Genomic DNA, 24,356 nt, shown 5'->3' with positions numbered 1-24,356 from the left:
CATACCAGCATCAGTTCAATATTAAGCATGGAGAAACATCAGTGCCATGTCAGCCAATAAATAAAAACAAAAAAACCCCAAGCATATTTCTTGACAGAATAATTTATAAAGATATCTCCAACTTTTTAGTTCTAAACAGAATTATGGAAGACCCATCCCCAGAATAATCTGTGCTTCAGCAAACAAATATAGCAACATTGAAAGGGAAGGAAAAAATGCTTCTTCCTTCGTAATATGCTCTAATGTTTGAGTTTCCTTAGACGTCTAACTCAATCTCTTTGTGGATTTGGAAAGGAAAAAATTCATAGGCTAGATATGAGCCAAGAAGGGACTGCTATGTGAAACCCAACAGCTCTTTGAACAATATCATTAACAAATCAAAGCCTGCGAAAAAACCTCACTGTTGTTTTAGCCAAAATTTAATACCAAGGATAAAAATTTGTTGGATGAATTCAAGCTAAATTTTTGTTTTGTATCAGTAGTTGAGAACATCTGTTGTAGGAAGAACAGGTTTAAACATCAAAAAGCTACAGTGGCTGCAAAACAAGGCCCATCCCTCTGTTCTCAAAATCTTTCCCAAATATTACTCTGGCTTACCAAAACAAAACAAAACAAAACAAAACAAAACAAAACAAAACACAGTCTCAGCTTTCTATTTTAACGTCAGAGAGAGAAAAAGTCATGCTTGGGATACATGATACTGGAGGTGCAGTATAATCAGTATCTTTATCTTCTAAAGGTATTTAAAATATTTAAGATTGCAAGACTCTCAAATATACTCAGTGTACAGGAAAATGTTGAAGTATTTTACACTTTTCTCAGATGCGATATTGCAAGATGAAAATACAGTATTTTTAAATCTTTTTTTCAGTGAATCAACAGACTCATGTATCTACTTCAAGTAAAATGTAAAATTATTCATATTTTTATTTTATTCTGTATTTGCAAGCACTAAATAAGTATATATGCAAGGTCAGTGAGAGAAACAGAATGCAATTCTTCCCCTCACTTTAATTCCTAAGTATTTCACTAAGGTGTCCCACAAAGAGAGTGATCACAGTATTGATTCCAGATACAATATAGAGGAGACTATTGCTGCAGTTTTTATTTTATCTTTTATTTTATAGCTCAAATACATAAAACAGTAACAGTAATACCAAAGAAACGCTTATGCTCAAATAATCTTATCTCCTTTTGCATCTGTTTCTCAAAAACAATTTCACCTTTCTAGTAAATAGGTCAACTGGTAAATACTAAGCAAATGTCAAAAAAACCAGGGAAAAAAGACAACACCATCAAAGTGTTGATGACTCTTATTTTTGATCTGTCCTGACCCAGGGTGAACTAACGTATTTTTGTGTTTTTTCTGTACAAAAATAAAGCAGGCTCACACAAAAAACCCCAAAACCCAATTAAAACACCAATCTTGTTAGGATGCCCACTTAAGATAAAACCGTACACATCTCACTTCAAACACACTTATCTCAGGTGATTCAGATGATCAACTTCCTATTCTACAAGCAAAATGTCTGTTGGTTTTGCCAGAAATTTTATCCCAGGGCTGAAAAAATATTTCTTGATATATTTTTCATAAAAACTGATGTGACTCAAAAAAAATTCTGAATTGAAGAAGCATGAATTTTATATATTACATGTATTTTTTTATAAATTTAATATGCCAGATTACTTTTTTAATTTAGAAAATCCATCCACAGAATAGTAGTGATGCTTGAACTTGCTTTGGTCCTATTGTGCCCATTGCTATCAGAAACATGCCTTAACTGAAGAAAAATACTAGCAAAGAAAACATGCTTGCTTTTTTTCTCACTCTTGCTATAAACTCAAACCTAGAGCTGGAATTTGATATTCCATTGAAGAAGAGGGAAGGAGGGAGTAAAGGAGTCCACTTGAATATGGACACAGGGAAGACACTAAAAAAATTTCTAATTCCTTATTCTTGAAACCTAATCCTCTTGCATAAACTTGATTTACTTACATAACTTACCATTGGCCGAGCATCTTCTCGTTCTAGTATCTTCTGAGTCTGATCTGCTGGGAACTTCAGCACTGTTGTTATAACCTTGGCCATGGTCTAAAGAAATACAGGTTAACCATACATCCACAAAAATGCTTTATAATATTTTAAAATTAATTTAATTTAATAATACTGGATATATTTTATGAATGTCAATGGAAAACAGTGAGATCAGTAAGATGTAATTATTTGTTTCCCGTTGTATATATATGCAGGATGTGAATTATATGAAAACAATGTTTGCACATGGTTACAACCTTCAGCTACTGTCATGTAATGTAAGTTCTATGTATCTACGCTCAAATGATAGAGTCCATTAATAAGACAGCATACTAGATAAAGTGCATGCCTAGAAAAAGCAATCTGTCAGTCTTGTTGCAGATATCCTGCCAAGTAAGAGGCAAATAATAAAGTTGGACTGGAGAGCAAGACAGTAAAACTTCCCAACAAAGACACATACACACCTTGGTCAACCAGTTTACAAAGAATGTGGTAAGTTACACATTACAAGTCATTACACTAACTCCTGACTCTAAGATCCATATCAACCTCCACATTTCTCTAATGTCTCCAATACTGTAGAACAACTGGTGCATTCATTAATGTCTTGATTGCATTCCAGTATCATTTACTAGGATGCATAATTGGCAATACATCCAAGATAATTTGAACAGATGCTTTTAAACTCTGCTCAAAAAAAAAAAAGGAAGCATGTCCTGAGATACCAACAATTCCACTACTGAATCACCTTTGAGACAAGGCATACATATTTGCACTACAAAGGGGCATCATGCACAGAGAAGGGCCACCAGAATGATCTTACAAGACAAAATTAGATTTTAAAAAATGCCTCTTCTTGTCCAGGAAGAAAAAAGTTGAAAGAAAGGAGTATCTGTATTGAAAAGATAAATTACAATGTAGGTCTTTTAACTCAATAAGTGTTGGGGGCAGTGGTGGAAAGCACAGTAATACTCTACAAACATACGTAAAACTCTTTTAAAAAGTTTTATCATTCACATCGTCACTGCTCATAGTTTTCCGGTCTGTAGCAGGATGAGATCAGTTCTCAAGACATATCCATAAACTTATGATTATATTATATAATCCTGATGAGAGCAGACACTAAGCTCAGTATCCTCCAGCAACACATCTAATGACTGGAAAAAAAACAGCAGATGAAATCAAGAAGCCTACTGTACAGCTTTTCACTACTTTAGAGAGTGAATCAATAACATCTACAGCATACAGATTTGGGAATACTATGAAACATCTTTAAGCAACTACTGAAGAGGTATTTCACCATCTTCAGCTGGTAACATAGTTACTAGCAAACTTTTATTTAATCCAACTGTTACTTACCATGTTTGTGTCAAGATTACATTAAAAGATCAATTTTGCTGATATTGTGCATTTGAGCTTTCATTTTACATTAAGTTTGACTGACAACAGGACTTCTGCTGATTAAATCATCACCAATCATAAAACCTATAAAGGTTTTCGTCTTGATAGATACAGTGGTGAAAGATGTGAAAATCCCCTCCACCTACCACTCATCTTGGCAGACTGATGAAGTTCTGAAGTTATGGATCATGTCTCTTTGGAAAAAAATGTGAAAGCCTATTGAATCCCATGTCAGAAAAAAACAGTGTATAACAAATCACAAACACATGGTACTTCATATCCATACAGCAAGGCTGTTAAACTTTAACCTGAATCACCTGTAAGCAAATTTCCATACCTTTGTCTCACGACCCATCATATATTCAAAGAGCACTTTCCTCAAGTATTCAAACTCAGTGGGTTCCTCAAACAGGGATACGTCAGTATGGTGAACGTTTCCATCTGTGTGAACAAAAAGAAAAGAATATTTATACTGAGAGTCACTCATCCGAATCCAAGTTTCACTAATGGCACGAAACCGAACAAGAACAAATGCTGTATTCTGCACCTGGGACGGAGCAACTGCAGCCCTTCAGAAAGACATTTGGGGGTGCTGGTTGGCAGGAGGTGCAACAGGAGTCATCAGTGTATGTGCCCTTGGCAGCCAAGAGGGCAAACCTCATCCTGGAGTGCATCAAACACAGCATCATCAGTCGGTCAAAAGAGATGATTATCCCAACCTATTCAGCATTGGTGCACCCTCACTTTGAGTACTGTGTGCAGTTCAGGGCCCCACCACTTAAAAAGGATGTGAAGATACATGAACATACGCAGAGGGTACCTCTGCTACTGGATAAGGTGCTGGCAGGCATATCCTCTGAGAAGCAGCTGAGGACTCTGGATTTGTCTAATTTGGAGAGATGGAGGCTAAGGGGTGACCTCAGTGCTCTCTACGGCTTCCTGAGGAGATGCTGATAGGCAGGTGCTCTCTTCTCCCTGGTACCAAGTGCCAGGACTCATGGAAAATGGCTGAAACCTTCATCTATCATAGGGAGCTCAGACTTGATGTGAGGAAACGTTTCTTTAGCAAGAGGGTGTAAAACTCTGGAACAGACCTCATGGAGAGGTGGTTGATGCTTCATGTTTGCCACTGTTGAAGAGGCATTTGGAGAGTGCCCTTAAAGGCATACTTTACCTTTTCATCAGCCCTGAACTGGTCACACAGCTGGACTACAAAACTGATGTTGGTCCCTTCCAGCTGAAGTACAGTAATTTCACGATTACAAGCCACACTGACTATAAGCCGCATCTCTGTGTGTCGGCAACATTTTTTTCTTTATTCATACACAAGCCGCACCCAATTATAAGCCATTCTGTCGTTTGCAGTGAGGACCCGCGTGCAACAAAGTTGCCAATTAGTAACAGAATTGCGGGATCGGGGTGTTGACTGGCTCGGCTTGGGCCGTGAGGGCTCGGCCCGCTCAGGGCTGCCGACAGGGCCAGGTGGTCCAGCTTGGTGTTGCCGCTCGGCGGGGCCGCTCGGGGTTGGCCGCCGCTGCCGCTGGGCTTGCTCGCCCTGGACAGGCGCTGCCCCGTGGCGGCAGGCGGGCACGGAGCTCGCCAGCACCCGCAGCGGCAGGCGGGGATGGAGCCTGCTGGCACCCACAGCGGCAGGAGGGGAAGGAGCACCCCCACTCCCGCGGCAGGCGGGGACGGGAGCCTGCCTGCTCCTGCGGTGGTGGCGGTAGGCGAGGACGGGAGCCCCCCGCCTTCCCCCCAGGCCACGGGGATGGCAGCACGGGGTCCCCCGTCTCTCCCCCGGGTTGTGCTGCCTGAAGGAGGGAGTCCCCCACCTTCCCTCCTCCCCATGCTGCCGGCACTGAGCCGGCTCCACCCGCGGCGCAACAGAGTAATCGATTTGTAACAATCGCGAAAAGCCGGGTTTTACTGGCAGTTGCTCCATTCGGCACCTCGGTTTGCACTTCCAGGGTTGGAAATGTCAGAAAATTATTCACATATTAGCTGCCCCTGAGTGTAAGCCGCATTTGTGGGGTGGGAGCAAAATTTTAGTGAAAACGGTGCAGCTTGGAATCGTGAAATTACTGTAATTTATGTTATGCTTCCTGCTTCTCTGCCTAGCAGTATATGCTGAGGAGATCCTTGATTACATTTCTTCCCAGTCTTGCACTAGCAGAAGGCACTGAATACCCACAATCATCTGTCATCATCGGCTCAGTCACTTTGAGGGAAGGAGGCATGGACCTCCTGAGGGGATATGAGATAAATATCATCCTGAGATAATTTGACCATTTGCACAAATTTGCAAAAAGCAAGTATGACATGGTTTTTTAAAGCCTTCTGAGTTTATCCAGCTAAGACGGGTCTGCACAGGATGGCAAAATCCCACATCTCTAACATTAGCAAGGCGCAATTCTTGACCCCTCAGTCTCATACAGTCTCCTCAACTAAAAAGCTGCAATCTTTTGGAGGTGAGCAATACCTGTTCATTTCCTTGTGCATTTTTCTATCTTATGTTAAAGGAGTCTGAGAGGAACAGTACACCACCAGAGAGAAGGTCCATCTGGCCCAATACTCCACCTCCAAAGTGTCCAACCACCAGTGTCTGAAGGACAGCACATGAGTAGTGCAAGTCTACTATAATCTGGGTCCTGGGGCTGCTCACAGGCCTTGGGTGGCTGGGACCAGTCTTCCCTGGGACCCCTACCATCTCCTGCCAAGAGCCCAAAGGATGTGTACCAGCTCAGCCTGGGACCTCCTGTCCCAACTGCTGTCACTGTGCTCATCTCTGCCCCTGCCTACTGGGTGCTCTTGACTCCTGCACTGCAGAGAGCTGATACAGAGAACTTTTAACTGGATGACATAAAAAAGAAAACATCAAACAAAATGTTGTGTGATTTGTTCATCTGAAATCAAACACCAATTCTAACATAATAGTCAAGAGAAAACAAGGATGTTGTATTATACAAGTGTTTTAAAAAGACTGACATTTGATTTTCTAGACCAACCTGTATCTTTCTAACAAACAAAAAACTTAATTGTGATGAAAACCGTGTACTTACCTCTATATGGTGTTCCAACTGATGTGACATACATATTTTTCTCATAATGTTTCAGCTGGTCTTCCAGTACATGAATCTAAATCGAGAACAGTTTACATGATAAACGGTGTTAACTAGCAGCTACAATAAGCACAACCAAAACAGTTTCCAGCTACATATCACCTCTTATAAAAGCAAAATACATTTGCTTTTTAAGGAAGGAAAACATTAAAAACTGTGTTATTTAAACAACACAATGTTGCACATGTGTATACACACATAAAAATATCCATAGCAGATGTTATGCATATATTAGATATCCATGTTTCTACGTTATATATAAGCACAGATAAAAAAGTATACAACAAAAATTGTACTTAAACACCAAAAAAGTTTTAGTTTTGAAAAAAAAATCCAGAATTTCATAAAGTGCACTGTTCCCTTTTTCACTGTGCAATTGCTTTGCTGACCAGTATCACAAGCATGTGGTATTTTTATTCTCAGGGGATAGAGGAATACAGTAATTTCACGAATACAAGCCGCAGCAATTTGACAAAAATTTTGGTGGAAACCCGGAAGTGCGGCTAATAGTCGGGGGCGGCTAATATGTGAATAATTTTCTGACATTTACAACCCCAGACGTGCCAGCCAGAGTGCCGAGCCAAGCACCTGCCAGTAAAAGCCGGTATTCTGCGATTGTTACAGTGTTACTGTGTTGCCCTGGCTCCCTGCAGGCAGCACAGGGGGCGGGGAGAGAGGCGGGAGAGCTCTCTTTCCTCCTCTGCCGCAGCCCGGGGGGGGGGGCCGCGCCGTCATTGCCGCGGCCCGGGGAGCCGACCGGGGGGGGGGGCCGCCATTGCCGCGGCCCGGGGAGGACGGGGGGGGATGGCGCGCCACCATTGCCGTGGCCCGGGGAGGACGGGGAGGGGCGCGCCACCATTGCCGGGGCTCCGGGAGCCGACGGGAGCCCTGCGCAGCCATTGCCGCGGCCCGGCGGGGGGGGGGGTGGGTACACGCCGCCATTGCCACGGCTCGGGGAGCCGACGGGAGCCCTGCGCAGCCATTGCTGTGGCCCGGGAAGGCGGGTGGAAGCGCGCGCCGCCATTGCCGCGTCTCGAGGAGCCGACGGGAGCCCCGCACAGCCATTGCCGCGGCTCGGGGAGGAGGCAGGGTGCTTTGTCCGCGCCCGCCGCCGGCGCCACGGGCGCGGGAAAGCTCCGTCCCCGCCCGCCACCGCTGCCGTAGGAGCGGGGGAAGCTCCGTCCCTGCCTGCCACCGCGGGGCAGCGCCAACCCGGGGTGACCGAGCCCAGTGGCAGCGGCGGCCGGCCCCGAGCGGCAGCACCGGGTTGGGCCACCTGGCCCCGTCAGCAGCCCCTAGTGGGCCGAGCCTGCACAGCCTTAGCTCAGCCAGTAAACCCTGCCCTCCCGCGGTTCTGTTACTAATTGCACGCGGGTCCTCGCTGCGAACGACAGAGTGGCTTATATTCAGGTGCGGCTTATTTATGGACAAAAACTGAAATATTTGCCAACACCCAGAGATGCGGTTTATACTCAGTGCGGCTTGTATTCGTGAATTTACTGTACTTTGAAAAGTAAACAGATCTTCTGGGAGCAAGTGTGAGTGAAAACTATTTTTTTGTCTATTATGTTCATAGTAACTTACATGGCAATGTACCACATCATCACTTGAAAAGATTAAACCTTTTAAAACTGCAAACACAGAGTATCAAACAAGAATACTTCTTACTCATTCAACGTCACACTTACCTGCTCTTTCAATTCCTGCTCCTTCAGTTTTGAATCATTGACTAGTGTTGTCTTCTGTGCAAGTTGTGCCTGAAAAGACAGTCACATATGGCAATTGCTGAAAATACATCATAGGTACCTTTGCAATAAACCTATTTCTTCTTTTAACACACACAAACTTATAAGCAGTATTTCAGTATTTAAAACTGCTCCACAACAAAAGTATTAGAGAGGAAAATCAGTAACATGTAAGGCTTACCTTTAGTTCTGCTATTGTGACCTATAACAACAATAAAAATTTAGATTAAAATGTATGAAAAATACAGATTATATCAAGCACTGGAGAAAGAAATATCAATCATCTAGTTCTGATACAGTGTGTTTATTGAGGATGACAAAAATTGAAATCATTGAATAGTAACAACTAGTCTCATAAATAGTTAATGTTATTTTTATTGACAGGATGTAAGGATTTGATTGGCTTTCTGGGCTGCAAGAACACACTGCTGGCTCATGTGGAGTTTTTCATCACCTGTCAACCCCAGGTCTTTCTCAGCAGGGCTGCTCTCAGTCACTTCTCTGCCCAACCCATGGGTGCATCTGGGATTGCTGTGACTCATGTGTAGGACCTTGGGCTTTGCTTTGTTGAACTTCATGAAGTTTACTTCAGCCCACATCTCAAGCCTGTTGAGGTCCCTTTGGATGGTATTACCCTTTCCCTCCATCATGCTGACTGCACCACCATGGAGCTTGGAGTTTTCAACAGATTTGCTGAGGGTGCACTCAGCACTGACAGGTTTCACTGTCCATGTCACAGCAAAGATATTGAATAATCAGCTGCAGCTAGTACTGACCCCACGACTGCATCAAACACAGCATCATCTGTCAAAAGAGGTGATTGTCCTACTCTATTTACCACTGCTGCAACCTCTCCATGTAACTGTTCTTCATATGGAGTGGACAATGAGCCATTGACCAAAACTCTGTGTGTGTGGCCATCCAGCCAGCTCTGTATCCACAAAGTGGTCCTTTCATCAAATCCCTGTCTCTCCAATCTGGAGACATGGATATCATGCAGGAGTGTGAAATGCTTTGCATTAAGTCCAGGTAGACAATGTCAGTTGCTCTGCCCCTGCCCACCAACGATGTAGGCCAATCACAGAAGGTCATCAAATTTGTTAGGTGCGATCTCCCCCTTGTAAAGCCATTTTGGCTGCTACCAATCACCTCTTTTTGCTTTTTTTTCCTATGTGCCTTTGCATAGTTTCCAGTAGAATCTGCTCTATGATCTTGCTTAGCACAGAGGTGAGACTGATTGTTCTGTAGTTTCACTGATATTCCAGTTTCCCCTTTTCAAAAATGGGGGTTATATGCCCCGATGGAGAGAGGAGGCCCCTGCTGCCAGGTTGGAGGAGCTTGTCCTTGGAGGACTGCACCTCATGGAAGAGTGACCCATACCACAACAGTTTTGGGAGAACTGTGTGCCTGTGGGAGGGACTCGCATTGCAGCAGTTTTGGCAGGACTGCTGCTCATGAGATTGGAGCCATGCTGGAGAAGTTCACAGAGAATTGCTTCCCATGGGAAAGGACCCCATGGTGTAGCAGGAGAAGGACTCCTCTCCCTGAGCAGCAGAAAAAAACTGTGAGTGACAAACTGACCAAAACCCTCTCTCCTGTCTCCCTGTGCTGTTACCGGGAAGGAAGGAGAGATTGGGGGAAGAAAAGGTGTTTTTAAGGGCTTATTTTACTTCTCATTATTCTCTTTTGATTTTGTTAGTAGTAACTTCACTTGGTAACTCTTGAGTTGAGCCTGAGCCTGTTTTGCCCTTGGAGTCTTTTCTCCTGGTCCGTATCTCAACTCATAAAGCCTTCATTACATTTTTCTCTCCTTTGCCCAGTTGCGGCAGGGGAGGGTGAGTGAGCAGCTTTAATGGTTGCCTTGCATTTGGCCAGGGTCAAACCATGACAAGTGGGCTCAGGATTTTCATCCTCACAGCCCCTGCATCTGCCTTTCTTGACTTGGGTGGCATGGCTCGAGTGCTTGCTGTTGAAGACAGAGGCACAGCAATCGCTGAGAATCCCAGCCTCCTCTTTGTCTGGGGTAGTTAGGTTCCCCATTTCCTTCCAAAGAGGGCTCACATTATCCCTAGCCTTTCTTTAGTTTGCAACATATGAATAGAAGCGCTTCCTGTTTGCCTTAATTTCCCTGGCCAGAACAATTCTAACTGAGCTTTGGCTTCCCGAACTTTGTCCCTAGCTTCCTGTACAATTTCCCCATATTACTCTCAGGCCACCTGTCCTCTGTCCTTGTTCATGCTTCTTAAAGAGTTTTTTGGTTTTTGTTTTTTGGATTGGGTTTTTTTTGGTTTTTTTTTTTGGTGGGGGGTTTGTTTTGTTTTGGTTTGTTTTTTTCTCTCTGAGTTTGCCCAGCAGGTCCTTATTCATCCATGGAGGCCTCCCAGAATTTTTGCTTGTTTACTCCTTGTTGGGATGCACTGCTTCTGAGCTGAATACATGAAATATAATTTCCAGTATATAAATTTGATATAACTTTCACGTCATATCAGTAATGTGGACAATGCATGTATAATACTAAACTAAATAACTGCCTGTAACTGCTATAGCAAACCAGGAGTGGAACAGTTAAAAAAGAAGTCCTAAAGAAAAAGTACTCTTCAAACTTTTCATAATCATGTTTTAGAAGTTAGGAGTCTCTTTAAGAGTCTTCCTCTAGATAATAAGATTATATAAGACTATCAGTAAGTGAACAAGGGTTAATTAAGAATACAAGGCAGTCTTACACAAATATTTCTGTTTTTTCTGTTATGAAAACAGCACATACTATGGAATAGTTACAAAAAGTAATAAAAAGGAAATGCAAGGCAGAAGTAACAAACACTAGGACAGTGAGATAATTTCTACATTAGGTTTCTAATGTCAAATACATAAATACGCTCCTCAGGTCTACCTGTTGTAAAAATGAAAAATTTAAAAGTAAGGTCAATATGAATTCTCATCAATGACTCAACAACTTTTCCTCTCCTCAGTATAATAATGGCTAGTAGTATGTTCACCAAAGAATTCCTCAAATTAAAAAGTATCTCAGAGAGACAAAAGAATGAAGGTAGTCTTTCAATGAAGGCCTCTCTGTCCATAACTGATATACTCAAGGTACTACTTCAGACACCTCTGAAATGTGAATTTTTAAAAAATCACTCTAAAATTGACTTAATGGGATTTTCTTTCCTTCTAAAGGGCTTCCAGTAAAATCAGCATAAACATACAGAGGGCAAAAATCCCCCACCTTAATAATAACAACAGAACTGGACTTTTCAACATACCTATTATAAGGAAGATCAAATATTGCAGATTCTAAGGACATTAATTTTGTATGTGGAAGGCCAGATACATAAATGAAGTCCAATTAGGAAGAAACTACAGAATTTCATGTGGACCAAGAATTTCACACTTAGAGATATAGAAACAAACATCAGTGTCAGCTCACTTTTTCACTGTTGCAATGTTCCTCTTCTGCAATCCTTTGTTTGTATTCCTTCTGCAAGTCTTCCAGCTGTGCCTGCAACTCATGAACTTTTGCTGTCATCTCTTCTTCACGAGACTTCAAAATAAAGGCAAAAAATTACTTACACAATTAATCATCTAACTACTCAAAATTTTAACTATGGTGGACATAAAGCAATCAACAAGCATTATACTATACACAGAAAATATATCCTTGATATTTGTGTAAAAGCTAGTTACACCAGACTCCTACAGAATAGATCAAGGATTACAACTACATTTTTTTAAATTCCAAAAAAAAATCTGTTTCTCTTGGGCACTAAAACAGCATTTGAGTATAATCCAGTAAGTGCATGAAAGTCATAACCTTCAAGGAAGGGGTAGATGACAACACAGAATTAATTCCTATACTATGGAACTGACAAGGACCTAAATCCTTTCCTCAATCACTCTAATGGAGATGTTACTAAAGCAGTTTTAAGCACATTTTCCAAAACAATGACCAACAATTTCCAATTCTCAAGGGTTTAGAAGGCAGTATTCAGTGTGGAGGAAAGAAGCAGTAACAAGAATGGCAGGGAGGAAATTAACTTTTCCTGTATAGGCGAAAAACAGAATGACCTAAATCCTAGGAAGTTAATCCATAAATATGGCATTTTGGAAAAACAAGTATTTTTTAAAATTGTGTCCCCTCTGGCCTTTTTGTAAGAGAATATGTTAGGAGTCTTATAAAACAGCATTCCAATTCCTAGTGCATGTCTCTGTTGTTGAACAAAACCAAAACTCTAGTTTTACTCATGCTAACCATACAGGGCAGTCAGTCAGCTGATGGCTCTATTAACATAGTAGTACTTCAAATCAAATAAGTACAATTAATAAACTGATACCAAGTCCAGAACTGCTGATGGAAATTACATTGTATTCAAAAATCTCAGGAGAAAAGTTATAATGACACAGAATATTCTTAGGAAAAGTAAGCGTATGACTAGAAAGCTGATCTAGGCTTAAAAGATTTACAGGATGCCATTTCTAATAAAAGAATTACAGTAGTTTCACGAATACAAGCCGCACGGATTATAAGCCGCACCCCCGGTGCCTCGACAATGTTGCTGTCTTTGTCAATAGATAAGCCGCACCCCGAATATTAGCCGCACTTTCGTTCGTCGCGAGAATCCGTGTGCAGCTTTCACAAATTGGCCAATTAGTAACAGGATCGCGGCATAGCGGGCTTTACTGGCTCGGGGCGGGGCCAGGAAGGCTCGGCCCGCTCATGGTTGCCGACGGGGCCGGGTGGCCCAGCTCAGCGCCACGGCTCGGCGGGGCTGGCCGGGTGGTGCTGCCGCCGCCGCCGGACTCGCTGGCCCCCCTCTCCCGTCAGCACCGCCCCGCTGCCGCGTTCGCTCGCCCGGCTGGCAGGGCTGCCGCCGCCGGGCTCGCCGCCTGCCCCGCTGCCGCTTTCGCTCGCCCCGCGCCGCGCCTCGCGAGCGCCGCGCCCGCCCCGCGCCGTGCCCGCCCCGCGCCGCTTTCGCAAGTGGCGGCGCTTTGGCGAGCGGCGGCGCTTTGGCTCGGCGAGCGGCGGCGCTTTGGCGAGCGGCGGCGCTTTGGCGAGCGGCGGCGCTTTGGCTCGGCGAGTGGCGGCGCTTTGGCTCGGCGAGCGGCGGCGCTTTGGCTCGGCGAGCGGCGGCGCTTTGGCGAGCGGCGGCGCTTTGGCTCGGCGAGCGGCGGCGCTTTCGCTCGGCGAGCGGCGGCGCTTTGGCGAGCGGCGGCGCTTTCGCTCGGCGAGCGGCGGCGCTTTGGCTCGGCGAGCGGCGGCGCTGTGGCGAGCGGCGGCGCTTTGGCTCGGCGAGCGGCGGCGCTGTGGCGAGCGGCGGCGCTTTGGCTCGGCGAGCGGCGGCGCTTTGGCGAGCGGCGGCGCTTTGGCGAGCGGCGGCGCTTTGGCTCGGCGAGCGGCGGCGCTTTGGCGAGCGGCGGCGCTTTCGCTCGGCGAGCGGCGGCGCTTTGGCGAGCGGCGGCGCTTTCGCTCGGCGAGCGGCGGCGCTTTGGCGAGCGGCGGCGCTTTGGCTCGGCGAGCGGCAGCGCTTTCGCTCGCCCCGCCGGCAGGGCTGCCGCCGCCGCCACCAGGCTCGCCGGCCGCCCCCTCCCGTCTGCACCGCCGCCGCGTTTCCTCGCCCTGGCCGGCACTGCAGGCCCCCGCACCGCCGGGCTCCCCCACGCTGCTGGCCCCGATTATGCTGGGTTTCCCCCGCTGCCAGGCAGCCCCACCCGCCGGCCTTCCTGCTTCTGCCATGCTCCCCTGCACTGCTAGCCCCAGTTCTCCCGGGCTCCCCCGCCATGCTGGCTCAGGCTCTGCCGCCCTCCCTGCCCCGCCCTGCTGGCTCAGGCTCTGCCGCCCGCCCCCCACACTGCTGGCCCCGCCTCTGCCAGGCTTTCCCACCTCTGCCGGGGCCGGCCGGGCTCCAGCTTGGCTTGGGGCTGCCGCGGGCTCTCACTTCCGTGTTGGCAGCTTTTAGAATTTTGTTAATAGATTAGCCACCCCGGAATATTAGCCGCACTTCCGGGTTTCCACCAAAATTTTGGTCAAATTGGTGCGGCTTGTATTCGTGAAATTACTGTAGTTCCCCCTAAGATCAATCTTTAAGGTGGTCCTTGCATATGACTTAAGAATAAAACACCTTCCCCATGCAGCCCCTCAGTCCAGAATGCATCACCTAAAAGAAACTAAGCAAATCTACCCACAAAAAAATGAGAAGATGCAGTATCTGAGCAATTTTTACAGCCTCAAAGTTTAAAAAATACCCATGCTCAAGGAAAACCTTGCCCAAACACCATGACCTCCAAACAGTGTTAGCTTCTATTAATTCCCATGATTTTTCTATGCCCTCAGAAGTCCATCAACAATTACTCATTTCTAAGAATTTTTTTTCTTTTTTTTATAGATGGCTATACTCTCCAGGTTAAAAATTCTCAATACCTGGCATATTCAGGGATAGTGATGGTTGTTGTTTTGGCTTTTGCAGATTTTTTTTTTTTTTTGTCTATCAAAAATCTAAAATTTTACAATTTGTACACAACTGTTTAATTAAATAAATCACAACTGAATGCACTTTACTCTTAGTTATAAAAGGTAGTTGAAAATCTGAAAAGAAATTAAATTCAAAATGATGAATGACACCTTTGTAAAAGGGACACACCTGTGAGCAATTATTTGGATAAATCCCTGAAGAGAGTTTATTATTTTAAATATGAAATTATTAACGATCAAGTGGGGTTCTAACATGCTACTTATCTGTTTTTACAGTAAGAACTTATTGTTCTATATAGTACCTGGCATACTCTAAAAATAAACTACATGCTATCCAAATAGCATTTAATCACTGTTACAAACTAAGACTTCAAGAAAGTTATAATTTCCCAAATCTCAATCAGAAAGCCTATCCTGTACTCTCATGGAAGGCATTACAACAAATGAAAGGATACATAACAGAAGTCAGGTATTTTATTTTTAGCTCATAGTTAGGCTTAAAATAAACTAGCTGGAAAACAGCAATCAATTTTTCTCTAATGATATACTTAGTTGAAGAAAAAATACTTAGCTCTCAAATTAGATCTAAAAATCCTTTGAATCCTAAAAATCCTTTATTTAGGGAGACTTTTATGAAATTGCACGTGATCAAAGTTTTCATGAAAGAAAACAACACATAAAGCGAAAGTGGAGCACTTCACAAGTAAATCATATTAAGTTAAACAGACGGAATTATTCTTGTATGTGTTCAAGAATAAATATTCAAATCAAGTTACACAATTTTTAGCATCAACCATGTTTAAAATGCAACAGAGAGCAACAAAGTTATATGAGTAAGATTCATTTTTGCAACTAGCTTTATTTTTGCTTCACCTTCCTACCATTTGAGACAAACTTCTCTGCATGGTATGAAATTTCTCAAATGCACCATAGGCCAAGTCAAGTATAAGTGGAGTAATAACTGGCAACTTTATGCTAAATCTGGTGATGTTCCTATTTCTATCAGAGATGTCAATGAACATGATATACATTCAATTAAACATAAATATTTTTCAACTTTTGAGAGGCTTGCAATACTTCTTTCAGGAAAAAAATATTTTTTAAAAATTTCCTAAAATAAAACACATATATACCCATGAAAGATAGATATACAGAATACCTATGTATTCTGTAATTTAAAATATCAAACTACTGTTTATTTTAGTTCCAGGTAACTGTCATTGCCATCATCAATGAGATGCAAAAAAATGACAGTTTTTATGTCCTCCAATTGCACATAAGTCAAATTAGACTAAACCTTCAAGATCATACTCCAAGACTGATTACATGATGCCTGTTTCTGACATTAAGGATGAAAGAAGCATAAAACACAGAGGAATTGCATTTACATGACTTGAAATTACATACCTATCTGTGCCTATAAAGTAAGGACCTGAATGGCAACACACTGCACAGTAAGGTTAGAAAAATTTAAATCCTCCAGAAATGCAGAATTTAGACCTATGTAATTTTTAAAAACCTCTATAAAACAAAACAAAAATCACAACACACAAATAAAACACACAGACACACAAAAATACCAAAAACCAAAACCAAAAATAAAACAAAAAACCTTCCACAACCCCCCCAACAACCAACCTTTTTAAAAATATCAATCAATTTTTCTAAATTAGGAAACAAAAGAAGAGGACTGTAAATGTAAAACCCTGCTAAAGCTAGTCATCCTGCTAGAAGTTCAAAAATCAGCGTGAAAAACACAAGCCTGCTTATATGTTTGAAATTTTTAGTATGAAGCACTCAGTAATGCTAAGTACATAGATCTTTGGACTGGTAACTGATCACAAACAAACAGTCCACTTACATCTATTACTGCTGGCTCTATTCATAAAACAGCCTCTTTTATTACACTATCTGTGCAATGAGGACTAAGATTAACAAAATTAAAGTCTGCATTCCAATATGATGTACAGTCTAGCGCAGAAAACTACATAATATTTTCAACACATGCAGGCAGGACTGGGACAATTTACTTGGATAAAACAGGAGGCATCCTTGATGATCCTTATACTGAAATTGGCTGGTAACTTCTGGTTGAAATGCTACTAGAGACAAATCATGTGTATCTGGAAATATCATGAAGAAAAACTGCTCATTACAAGCGAAAAAAAAGAAATCTTTACTAGCATAAAACTACGCAAACACACTGCACCCTGCATGGAACAGAACCTTACTTTAAGGGCTATGGCACCAATCTCAGCAGGGCATCAGAGGAAGGAGGTAAAGAGTGACACTGTCCCATAAACACCATATTTAAATTCTTATAAAAAACAATACACCACCACCACAACTCTAGTAAAAGCTTAAATGTCACTCAGTTTTCTCATTCCAGTGTGGCACACAAACTGCTCAAGGATGTAAGGACTCAGCCATCTAATTTTATTGAATGATCAGTTAGGGCTTAATTTCTGATGTTCTTTCATGCCCACAAACCACAGAAACAAATATTGTAATTGCAAGTTGGGTCACCAGACGTATCAAGTGTAATTCAAGCAGTAAGACCTTTACTAGAAAGAACTCCGTTTTTTCTGTCTAGATATGCAATAAAAAAAGAGTTATTTTGAAATTTATGTAGTCATATCACTTTTCACAAAAGTACCTCAAGGATTTCTTCATATTTTTTAACAGTTCTTTTTAGATCATCATCTTTTTCCGCAATTTTTTTATGCAACTGTGTTGTCTCTATGTGATGATTTTCTATCAATTCATTTTCTACCTCCTGGGCTTTACCTACAAAAAAAAAATTAGGTAGTATTAAAAAAGCATGCAGGATTTTTTAATCATGTCATAACAGTATTTTGAAAATGCTTTAAAGTAACTACAAGGAAAACTTGCCAGGAAAATTCATTTTTCCACACTATCAGTTACAATTATGTCCCTTGATCCTAATATGTATAAAATTTGTTGTCTGCAATTTGATACCTGGAGCATTTTTTTCTACCTGGTGCTGGAACTAGTTTCTAGAAGATGACAACCAATATTTATCAACTAATTCTAGCTCCTATTCTATCTAGAGATGGGATTGAAACTTTTGCAAATCTTCAGAAACTCCTCACCTGTAGGTGCACTTCTAGTAACTGGAATCAAACCACACCTTTTTTTCACTTCTCTAATCTCCAACTTACACTATGGCAGCAAAAAAACAAGAATACGGAATGGGTTGTACTCTAGTTATAACTGCATTGTGTTGCAATCAGACCAACCCAGTTGTGGTTAGTGAATGAAGTCTGCAAGATGCAGCTAATGAAACGCAATTCTGATTCTCAGATGGATGGCTCTCTCCAGCTGCCACATATTCAACAATGGAATACTAAAGTTTGCACTACTGGAGTCAAAGTAGCATTGCAACAGAAACTTACCAATGCACTTTCATCTTCAAAATTTTACTCTCATTTTCTTTTCTTTTATACATATAACAGAAAGATAGGTACCTATGGCTGTCATGGGTAACTCTTCCCATGGCAGATGTAAAGAGTGCTTATCAAAGATCCATCCTGCAGAAGAGTTACAAATGCATTTTCCTAATTGTACTACAATTAATATTTATTTCCTCAGCAAGAGAAGTTCTTTACCTAAGTTCTCTAGACATTCATAAAACACATGCTGTGTTTATCACAGTCACAGGTAAAATCCCTCCCCCAAAACAACAATAACTGAAGATTCACTTCTCTGACTATTTTACTGATTATGGTTATATTAATACTTCACTTACTGATTGTCTCTTTTACTGCTGTTTCCAATTCTCTCTCTTTTTGAGCCAGTTGAGTATTGAACTCTCTTATTAACTGCTTTAAGGTGGAGTTGTGCTTTAACTCAATGTCTTCTTGTTCACATCTGTAGAAAAATGTCAAAAGACACAGCAAGGAAATATAACATTTAGAGTGAGAGAAAACACAGGTAAGGCAGGGCAAAGCAAGAGATGTGGAAATTTCTTCAAAACTACAGTAATTTCACGACTATAAGGCGCACCGGATTATAAGGTGCACCTCCGGGAGTCAGCAAATTTCGCAACTTTGTACATTATATAAGGCACACCAGACTATAAGGTGTACTTTTTTTATGCAGCGAGAAGCTGCGTCGCGTGCAACAAAGTAATGAATTAGTAACGGAATCGCGTGATCGCAGGGTTTACTGGCAGGTGCTCAATTTGCAAACATTTTTCACAGATTGGCGCGGCCTTTAAACGCAGCCCTAGGCACCCTCCCCGTGCCGCAAGCCTTGGCACTCCCGCCCGCCCCGGCGCCAGCTGGTGAGGCGCAGCTTGGGGCGGCCGCAGCTCATGGCGGTCCGGGGCGGCTCAGGGCTGCCCACGGTCTGGGGGGGCCTGGGGCTGCCGTGGTGCAGCCGCAGCTCGCACTTCCGAGTTGGCTCAGGGTGGCCCCGGTTCGCGGCTTCTGTGGCCACCCGCTCCCTCCCTCCCCGTGCAGCTCCTGCTGGGCCACAGCCGCCGGCTCCCTGCCCCCACTACGTGGCTCCTGCCGGGCCGGGGCTGCCCGCTCCTGCCCCCCCTCGCGACTCGGCACTCCCGCGGCGCCGTCCCCCCTCACAGCTCCCACTTCCAGGTTGGAAAATTTCACAACTTTGTCCATTATATAAGGCGCACCGGACTATAAGGCACACTTCTGGATTCGGGCCAAAATTTTAGTCAAAAGGGTGCGCCTTATAGTCGTGAAATTACTGTATTTTAGAATGGGATGGTTTTGAATTATACGAATTCTGTGAGATTTAGGGAGGCTTCTTCTTCCTCTCCTATCACATTCACCTGGTAGGCACAGGTGTTTCACTTAAAAACAACCCAGAATTGAACCCTTCCAAAGATATGGAGATTTTGCTGAGGAAGTCAAAGAACTGCAAGGAAATAATGTGTCATATAAAGAACTTCTCAGAGAATTTTTAGAATTGCTTGAGAAACTTCTAAGAATGTTGAGCAGTACATCACATTTTGTGCAGTACGTATGAACAATTATCGATCTCATCTGAACATGAAGCTCTCAGTACTAAGTTTTAATAAACTTTGTTTCCTGTTTGAGGAAAGTAGAATTATGCTTCAGCAATGTTGCAAATTTCCATCACTGAAGCAAATCAGAAATGGTATTACTCTGCCAAATGTCAAACCTCTTTTCTTTCTGTTTCTCTATTTGAAACAATGAAAGAAAAATATCAGTCACTATTTCCTTGTTACAAACTGAGCTTTAGAGAAGTATTCTTGAGGTTTCAGAGGCTAGAGATAAAATACAGAAATGGTAACACAAACAGGAACAAAGAATTTACCTGATTTTCTGCTCCATTTCCTCTAAGGACTCCTTCTTGACTATGTCAAGCTCTTGTTGATGTTCCTTTCGCAGAGCACGTATGTCTTTTTGAAGATTATTCACCTGTTTGCATAGTTTCTGCTTCTCCCCTTCAGTCTCTTCCAGTTTAGTCTGTAAGTCCTTCTGTTGCTTCTGCATATCACCTAGTGACTTCTGCAGCTCCAAAACAGATCTGGCCTTTTCTTCAGCACCTTCCTCAAAAACTTTAAGGCTGTCATTTCTTTCACCCAACTGTTCCTGTAGACATTTTAGCTTTTCTTCATATCTTAAACTCATATCTTCCATCTCAATCTTATGCACTTCATTTTTCTTCACTATATTATTTTCTAACTCTTTTATCTTCTGTTCTAAAGACTGACTGACTGCCTCCTTTTCCTGCATTTTTTTCTGTAAATCTCCAATTATATTCTCCATATCAAGATATTTTTGTTCTTTAACCTTCAATTCTTCCCTACTGCTTGCTAAAACACCACCACAAGAAGAATGCTCGTCTGCTAACAATGAATATTTTTTGGTTTGCTCCTCAAGTTCTTTCACGAGACTTTTGGTCCTAACTTGCTCTTCCTGATGGTTCTTCTCAACACATTCTAGTTTTTTAAGGAGCTCTTTCTGTTTGTTTTGCAGTTCTAGATGGCAGTCATTACTCTCTCGTTGTTCCCTCTCATACTTCTGTAATAATGCATCTTTTTCGGTTAAGCCCTTCTGTAACATCTGCATTTTCTCTTCATATGTCTGTTGAACACTCTCAAGTAAGTTTTTTTTTTCTTGTTCCACAGCAGCTTTTACACTCTCTACTTTTTCCTGCATCTCCTTCTCTAATTCTGTGGAATCTTTTGTTGACTTAATTTTTTCTTCTAAGGACTCAATTTTGGCTTCTCTCTCCTGCACTTTCTGCTCCAACTTTCTTAACTGATCCTCTCTATCTTGCTTTAATTGCCGTTCCTTTTCTTCCATCTGAGAGCATAATTGCTTTCTAATAGAACCTATTTTTTGCTCTGCCTTCTTTTTCAGATCGGCCAGCTTAGTGCTGTTCTCTGCATTCAGTCTCTCTTCTAATTCTTTCAGTTCTTCCTCTTTCCTTTTAAGTATCACTGATTTCATTTGATCAAATTCCTTCTCCTTTGCTTCAAAATCAGCTTTCAGAGAACTTATTTGCTTCTCAAGATTAAGCACTTTTTCTTCAGCCTTCTTAAATCTATTTTCCTTTTCAAAAGCCACCTTCTCTGCCTGATGGAGTTGACAAGCTATTTCTTCTTTCTCTGTGTTTTTTTTGTTCATTACACTTTTTAAGTTCCTCCACCAAGGAATCATTTTCTAAAGTTTTCTGAGCAATGTCCTTTTCTAGTTCAGCAATTTTTGCTGCTTGTTTTTTTAACTTTGAGGTTAACTCACTTTCTTCCTTTTCCTTCCTGTTTTGCTTTTGTTCCAATTCACTTTTTAAACTATCAAGATTCCTGCTTTGTTTAGCCAGCTGTTCCTTCAGTTTATTTAGCTCTTCATCTTTTTTACTGGCTTCAGTATTCCTTAATTCAAGTTTGCTCTGCAAATCTTTGATAGTATCATGATTTTGTGTAAACCTGGTTTCTGCTTTTATCTTCCACTCTGACAGCTGGGCCTTGCAATGATCTATCTGATCAAGAGCTGATGCTTTCTCTTGACTCAGCATCTCAACTCGGGATGATAACTCTTCTACTTGATTTAACAACTGTAAGCGATCCTCTTGATGTTGTTTGCTTAACAGAGATATGGCTGCTTCCTTCTCTTTTAAACTCACTGTGCTTTCAAGTCTAACATTAAGGTCAGTAACTGTTTTGTTGAGAGCAGACACTTCAGACTGTTTTTCCTGGAGTTCTTCCCTCATTGATGTGACAGCATTGATATTTTCAGATAACTCTTTCCTCAGCTGTGTTATGCAAGTTTCTTTCTCTGAGGCTGCTTGCTGCTGATGTCCTCCCTCTTTTTGCAATTGTTCCTTTTCTGTGACAAGTCCTGCAATGTCAGCTCTCATTGACATAATTAAATTGTCCTTCTCCTGCAGTTCTTGCATTGACTTTTCCAAAGAAATAGTAGCAGCAGAATGATGCTCTGTTATGTCTCTAAGTTGAGCTTCTAGCTCAGTTATCTTACTTGTTTTGATTAATATTGCTTCTTTAACTTTAGCAGTTCGGCTCTCACAGTCTGCAATTTTACATGTTACTATGCCTATTTTTTCAATACATTTTTCAATTAATTCATTACCTTTAGCTTGCAATGAAACTTCAGCAGTCTTCCAAGCATCTAGCTGGGCTGTAAGTTCTCCTGACAACCTTTTGAACTCAGTTTCTTTTAGCCGAATTGCCTCTATTTTTTTCTCATAATTTTCATGATCTTTATACTGAGACGATTGCACAGTTTGGAGTTTCTCTTCCAGGGTTCTCAGTGTATCAGCCAGCTCCGTAATTGTGGCTTTGTCCTTCTCTTCAACTGCTTTCTGCTTACTGAGCTGTTCCTGAAGCTCTGTCTGCTGTTCCAGGGACTGTTTAAGATCACTTTCCAATTTTTTCAACTGTGTTTTCAGGTCACTCTCCTTATCTGACAAAGCATTCACCTTAGCCACTGACTGCCTTAGCTGTTCTTGCAACTCCTTCAGGCACTCCTCCTTTTTCACTTGCTCTTCCTTCAGTTGCGTTATTTCTGCTCTGGAGTCGTCCTTTTCAGCACTGAAGATGAAAAGTTTCTGTTTCAGGTCTCCAACTTCCTGCTCTTTCTCTTGCAGTTCCATATCATGTTCTTCCTTGAGCTCTTCAATCCGCTGATTAAGTTTCTTCTCCCAGCTCTGGATTACTTCTTCCAGTTTCCTCCTGTGGTCCTCAGCAAGACTGTCTAGTTGCTCTTTCTGATTAGATTCCAGTTTTGACACTGCATCATTGATTCCAGATGAGCTGGCATGTGCCATTTCCAAAATTTTAGTATTGAATTCACTCTCTTTCTGACTGAATTCCAATTGCTTGTTTTCAAGCTCTTTTTTTAGTTTAGCTTCCTGCTCAGCAAGTTTATTTTTGAAAGTTTCCTGCATATCTTTTGATTTCTGTTTCATTTTCGCCACTTTCTTCTCCTGACATTTCAGTTTACTTTCATACTCTCCTTGTAAAGCACCAATTCTCTCTTCTGCAGCTGACAGTTCCTGTTTAAGCTCTTCCACTTGCTTGTTCTGTAACTTCTTCATGTGCTCCATTTCATTTTCCTTCTCAGTCAGACTTCTGTTCATCTCATCAGCCTTTCTTTGTAGGTCCTCCAGTTGACATTCATATTGCTGTGTTAGAGTGGTTACTTTCCGTGTATTTTCACTGCTTTGCTCCTCTAGCTTTGCAGACACTTGGACAAGTTCAGCTTCAGATCTTTCTGCAGATTCCTTCATTTTCTGTTCACGTACTTTTAACTCCTCTAAATGTCTATCTTTCTCCTCCAGTGACTGTTTGAGCTTGTTGAGTTCCTCTTTGAGTACCTTCTCAACACCTTGAATAGATATTTCATGCTCTTTTAACATAGTTTCAATCACTTCATTGTGCTGCTTTCTCTCTTCTTCCAGCTTTCCTTTCATTTCTTGCTTTGCTTCACACATTTTACTATTTAATTCTGAGAGCTCTTGTTCTAAATCATGACGTATTTTTAGTGCTTCTGATAGCTCAGAAGACAGTGTTTCTAATTCTGTTTGCTTCACATCAAGTTTTTCTAATGTTTTTTCATTCATCTCTTCTATGTGTGCACGGAAAATTGTTTCTTTCTCTTTCAAAACAGTTTGCATCTCTTGCTGTTGTTTCTCTCTTATTTTTTCTATTTCAGCTATTTGTTGTTGCTTTAAAATTTCAAGTTTTTCTGTCCAAAACTTTTCTTGCTGTTGTTTCACATTCTCCAGTTCTTTATTGTGTTTTTCAACCATATCACTGATTTCCTTACTGTGCTGGCTTTTTTCAGACTCTATGAGAGTATTTAATTCTTCTGACTGCTTTCTGTCGTCTTGCGAATACATTGCAAGAGAGCTTTCCAGTTCAAGAATCCTCTGTTAGAAAACAATTTTAAAAGAATATAAATATTCAAAAGGTAACAATTTGATTAATTTTTTTTAAATCTTACCAGGTTCACATAACTACAGGTCTCTTATTCCATTATTTTTACTGAATGTCAACCTCTTCAATAAGCCTTTTATTCATCTGGTTTGTTCTTACTTTTGCTTCCATTATG

At 41.9% G+C, this 24,356-nt stretch overlaps 1 protein-coding gene across 1 annotated transcript in view; it reads right to left on the bottom strand.

Annotated features, from left to right (window-relative positions):
* Positions 1 to 24,356, bottom strand: part of LOC116992913 (golgin subfamily A member 4-like) — a 77,472-nt gene that overhangs the window by 2,084 nt on the left and 51,032 nt on the right. Inside the window, 10 exon segments of the mRNA XM_033053036.2 lie at positions 2,006 to 2,092; positions 3,774 to 3,877; positions 6,496 to 6,571; positions 8,244 to 8,312; positions 8,482 to 8,502; positions 11,728 to 11,841; positions 17,423 to 17,553; positions 18,536 to 18,657; positions 20,095 to 21,404; positions 21,406 to 24,174. Coding sequence (XP_032908927.1) covers positions 2,006 to 2,092; positions 3,774 to 3,877; positions 6,496 to 6,571; positions 8,244 to 8,312; positions 8,482 to 8,502; positions 11,728 to 11,841; positions 17,423 to 17,553; positions 18,536 to 18,657; positions 20,095 to 21,404; positions 21,406 to 24,174 — 4,803 coding nt within the window.

This window comes from Catharus ustulatus, chromosome 1 (genome assembly GCF_009819885.2).
Source record: "Catharus ustulatus isolate bCatUst1 chromosome 1, bCatUst1.pri.v2, whole genome shotgun sequence".
Classification (NCBI taxonomy): Eukaryota; Metazoa; Chordata; class Aves; order Passeriformes; family Turdidae; genus Catharus; species Catharus ustulatus.
This window is presented reverse-complemented; position numbering and strand designations above follow the sequence as displayed.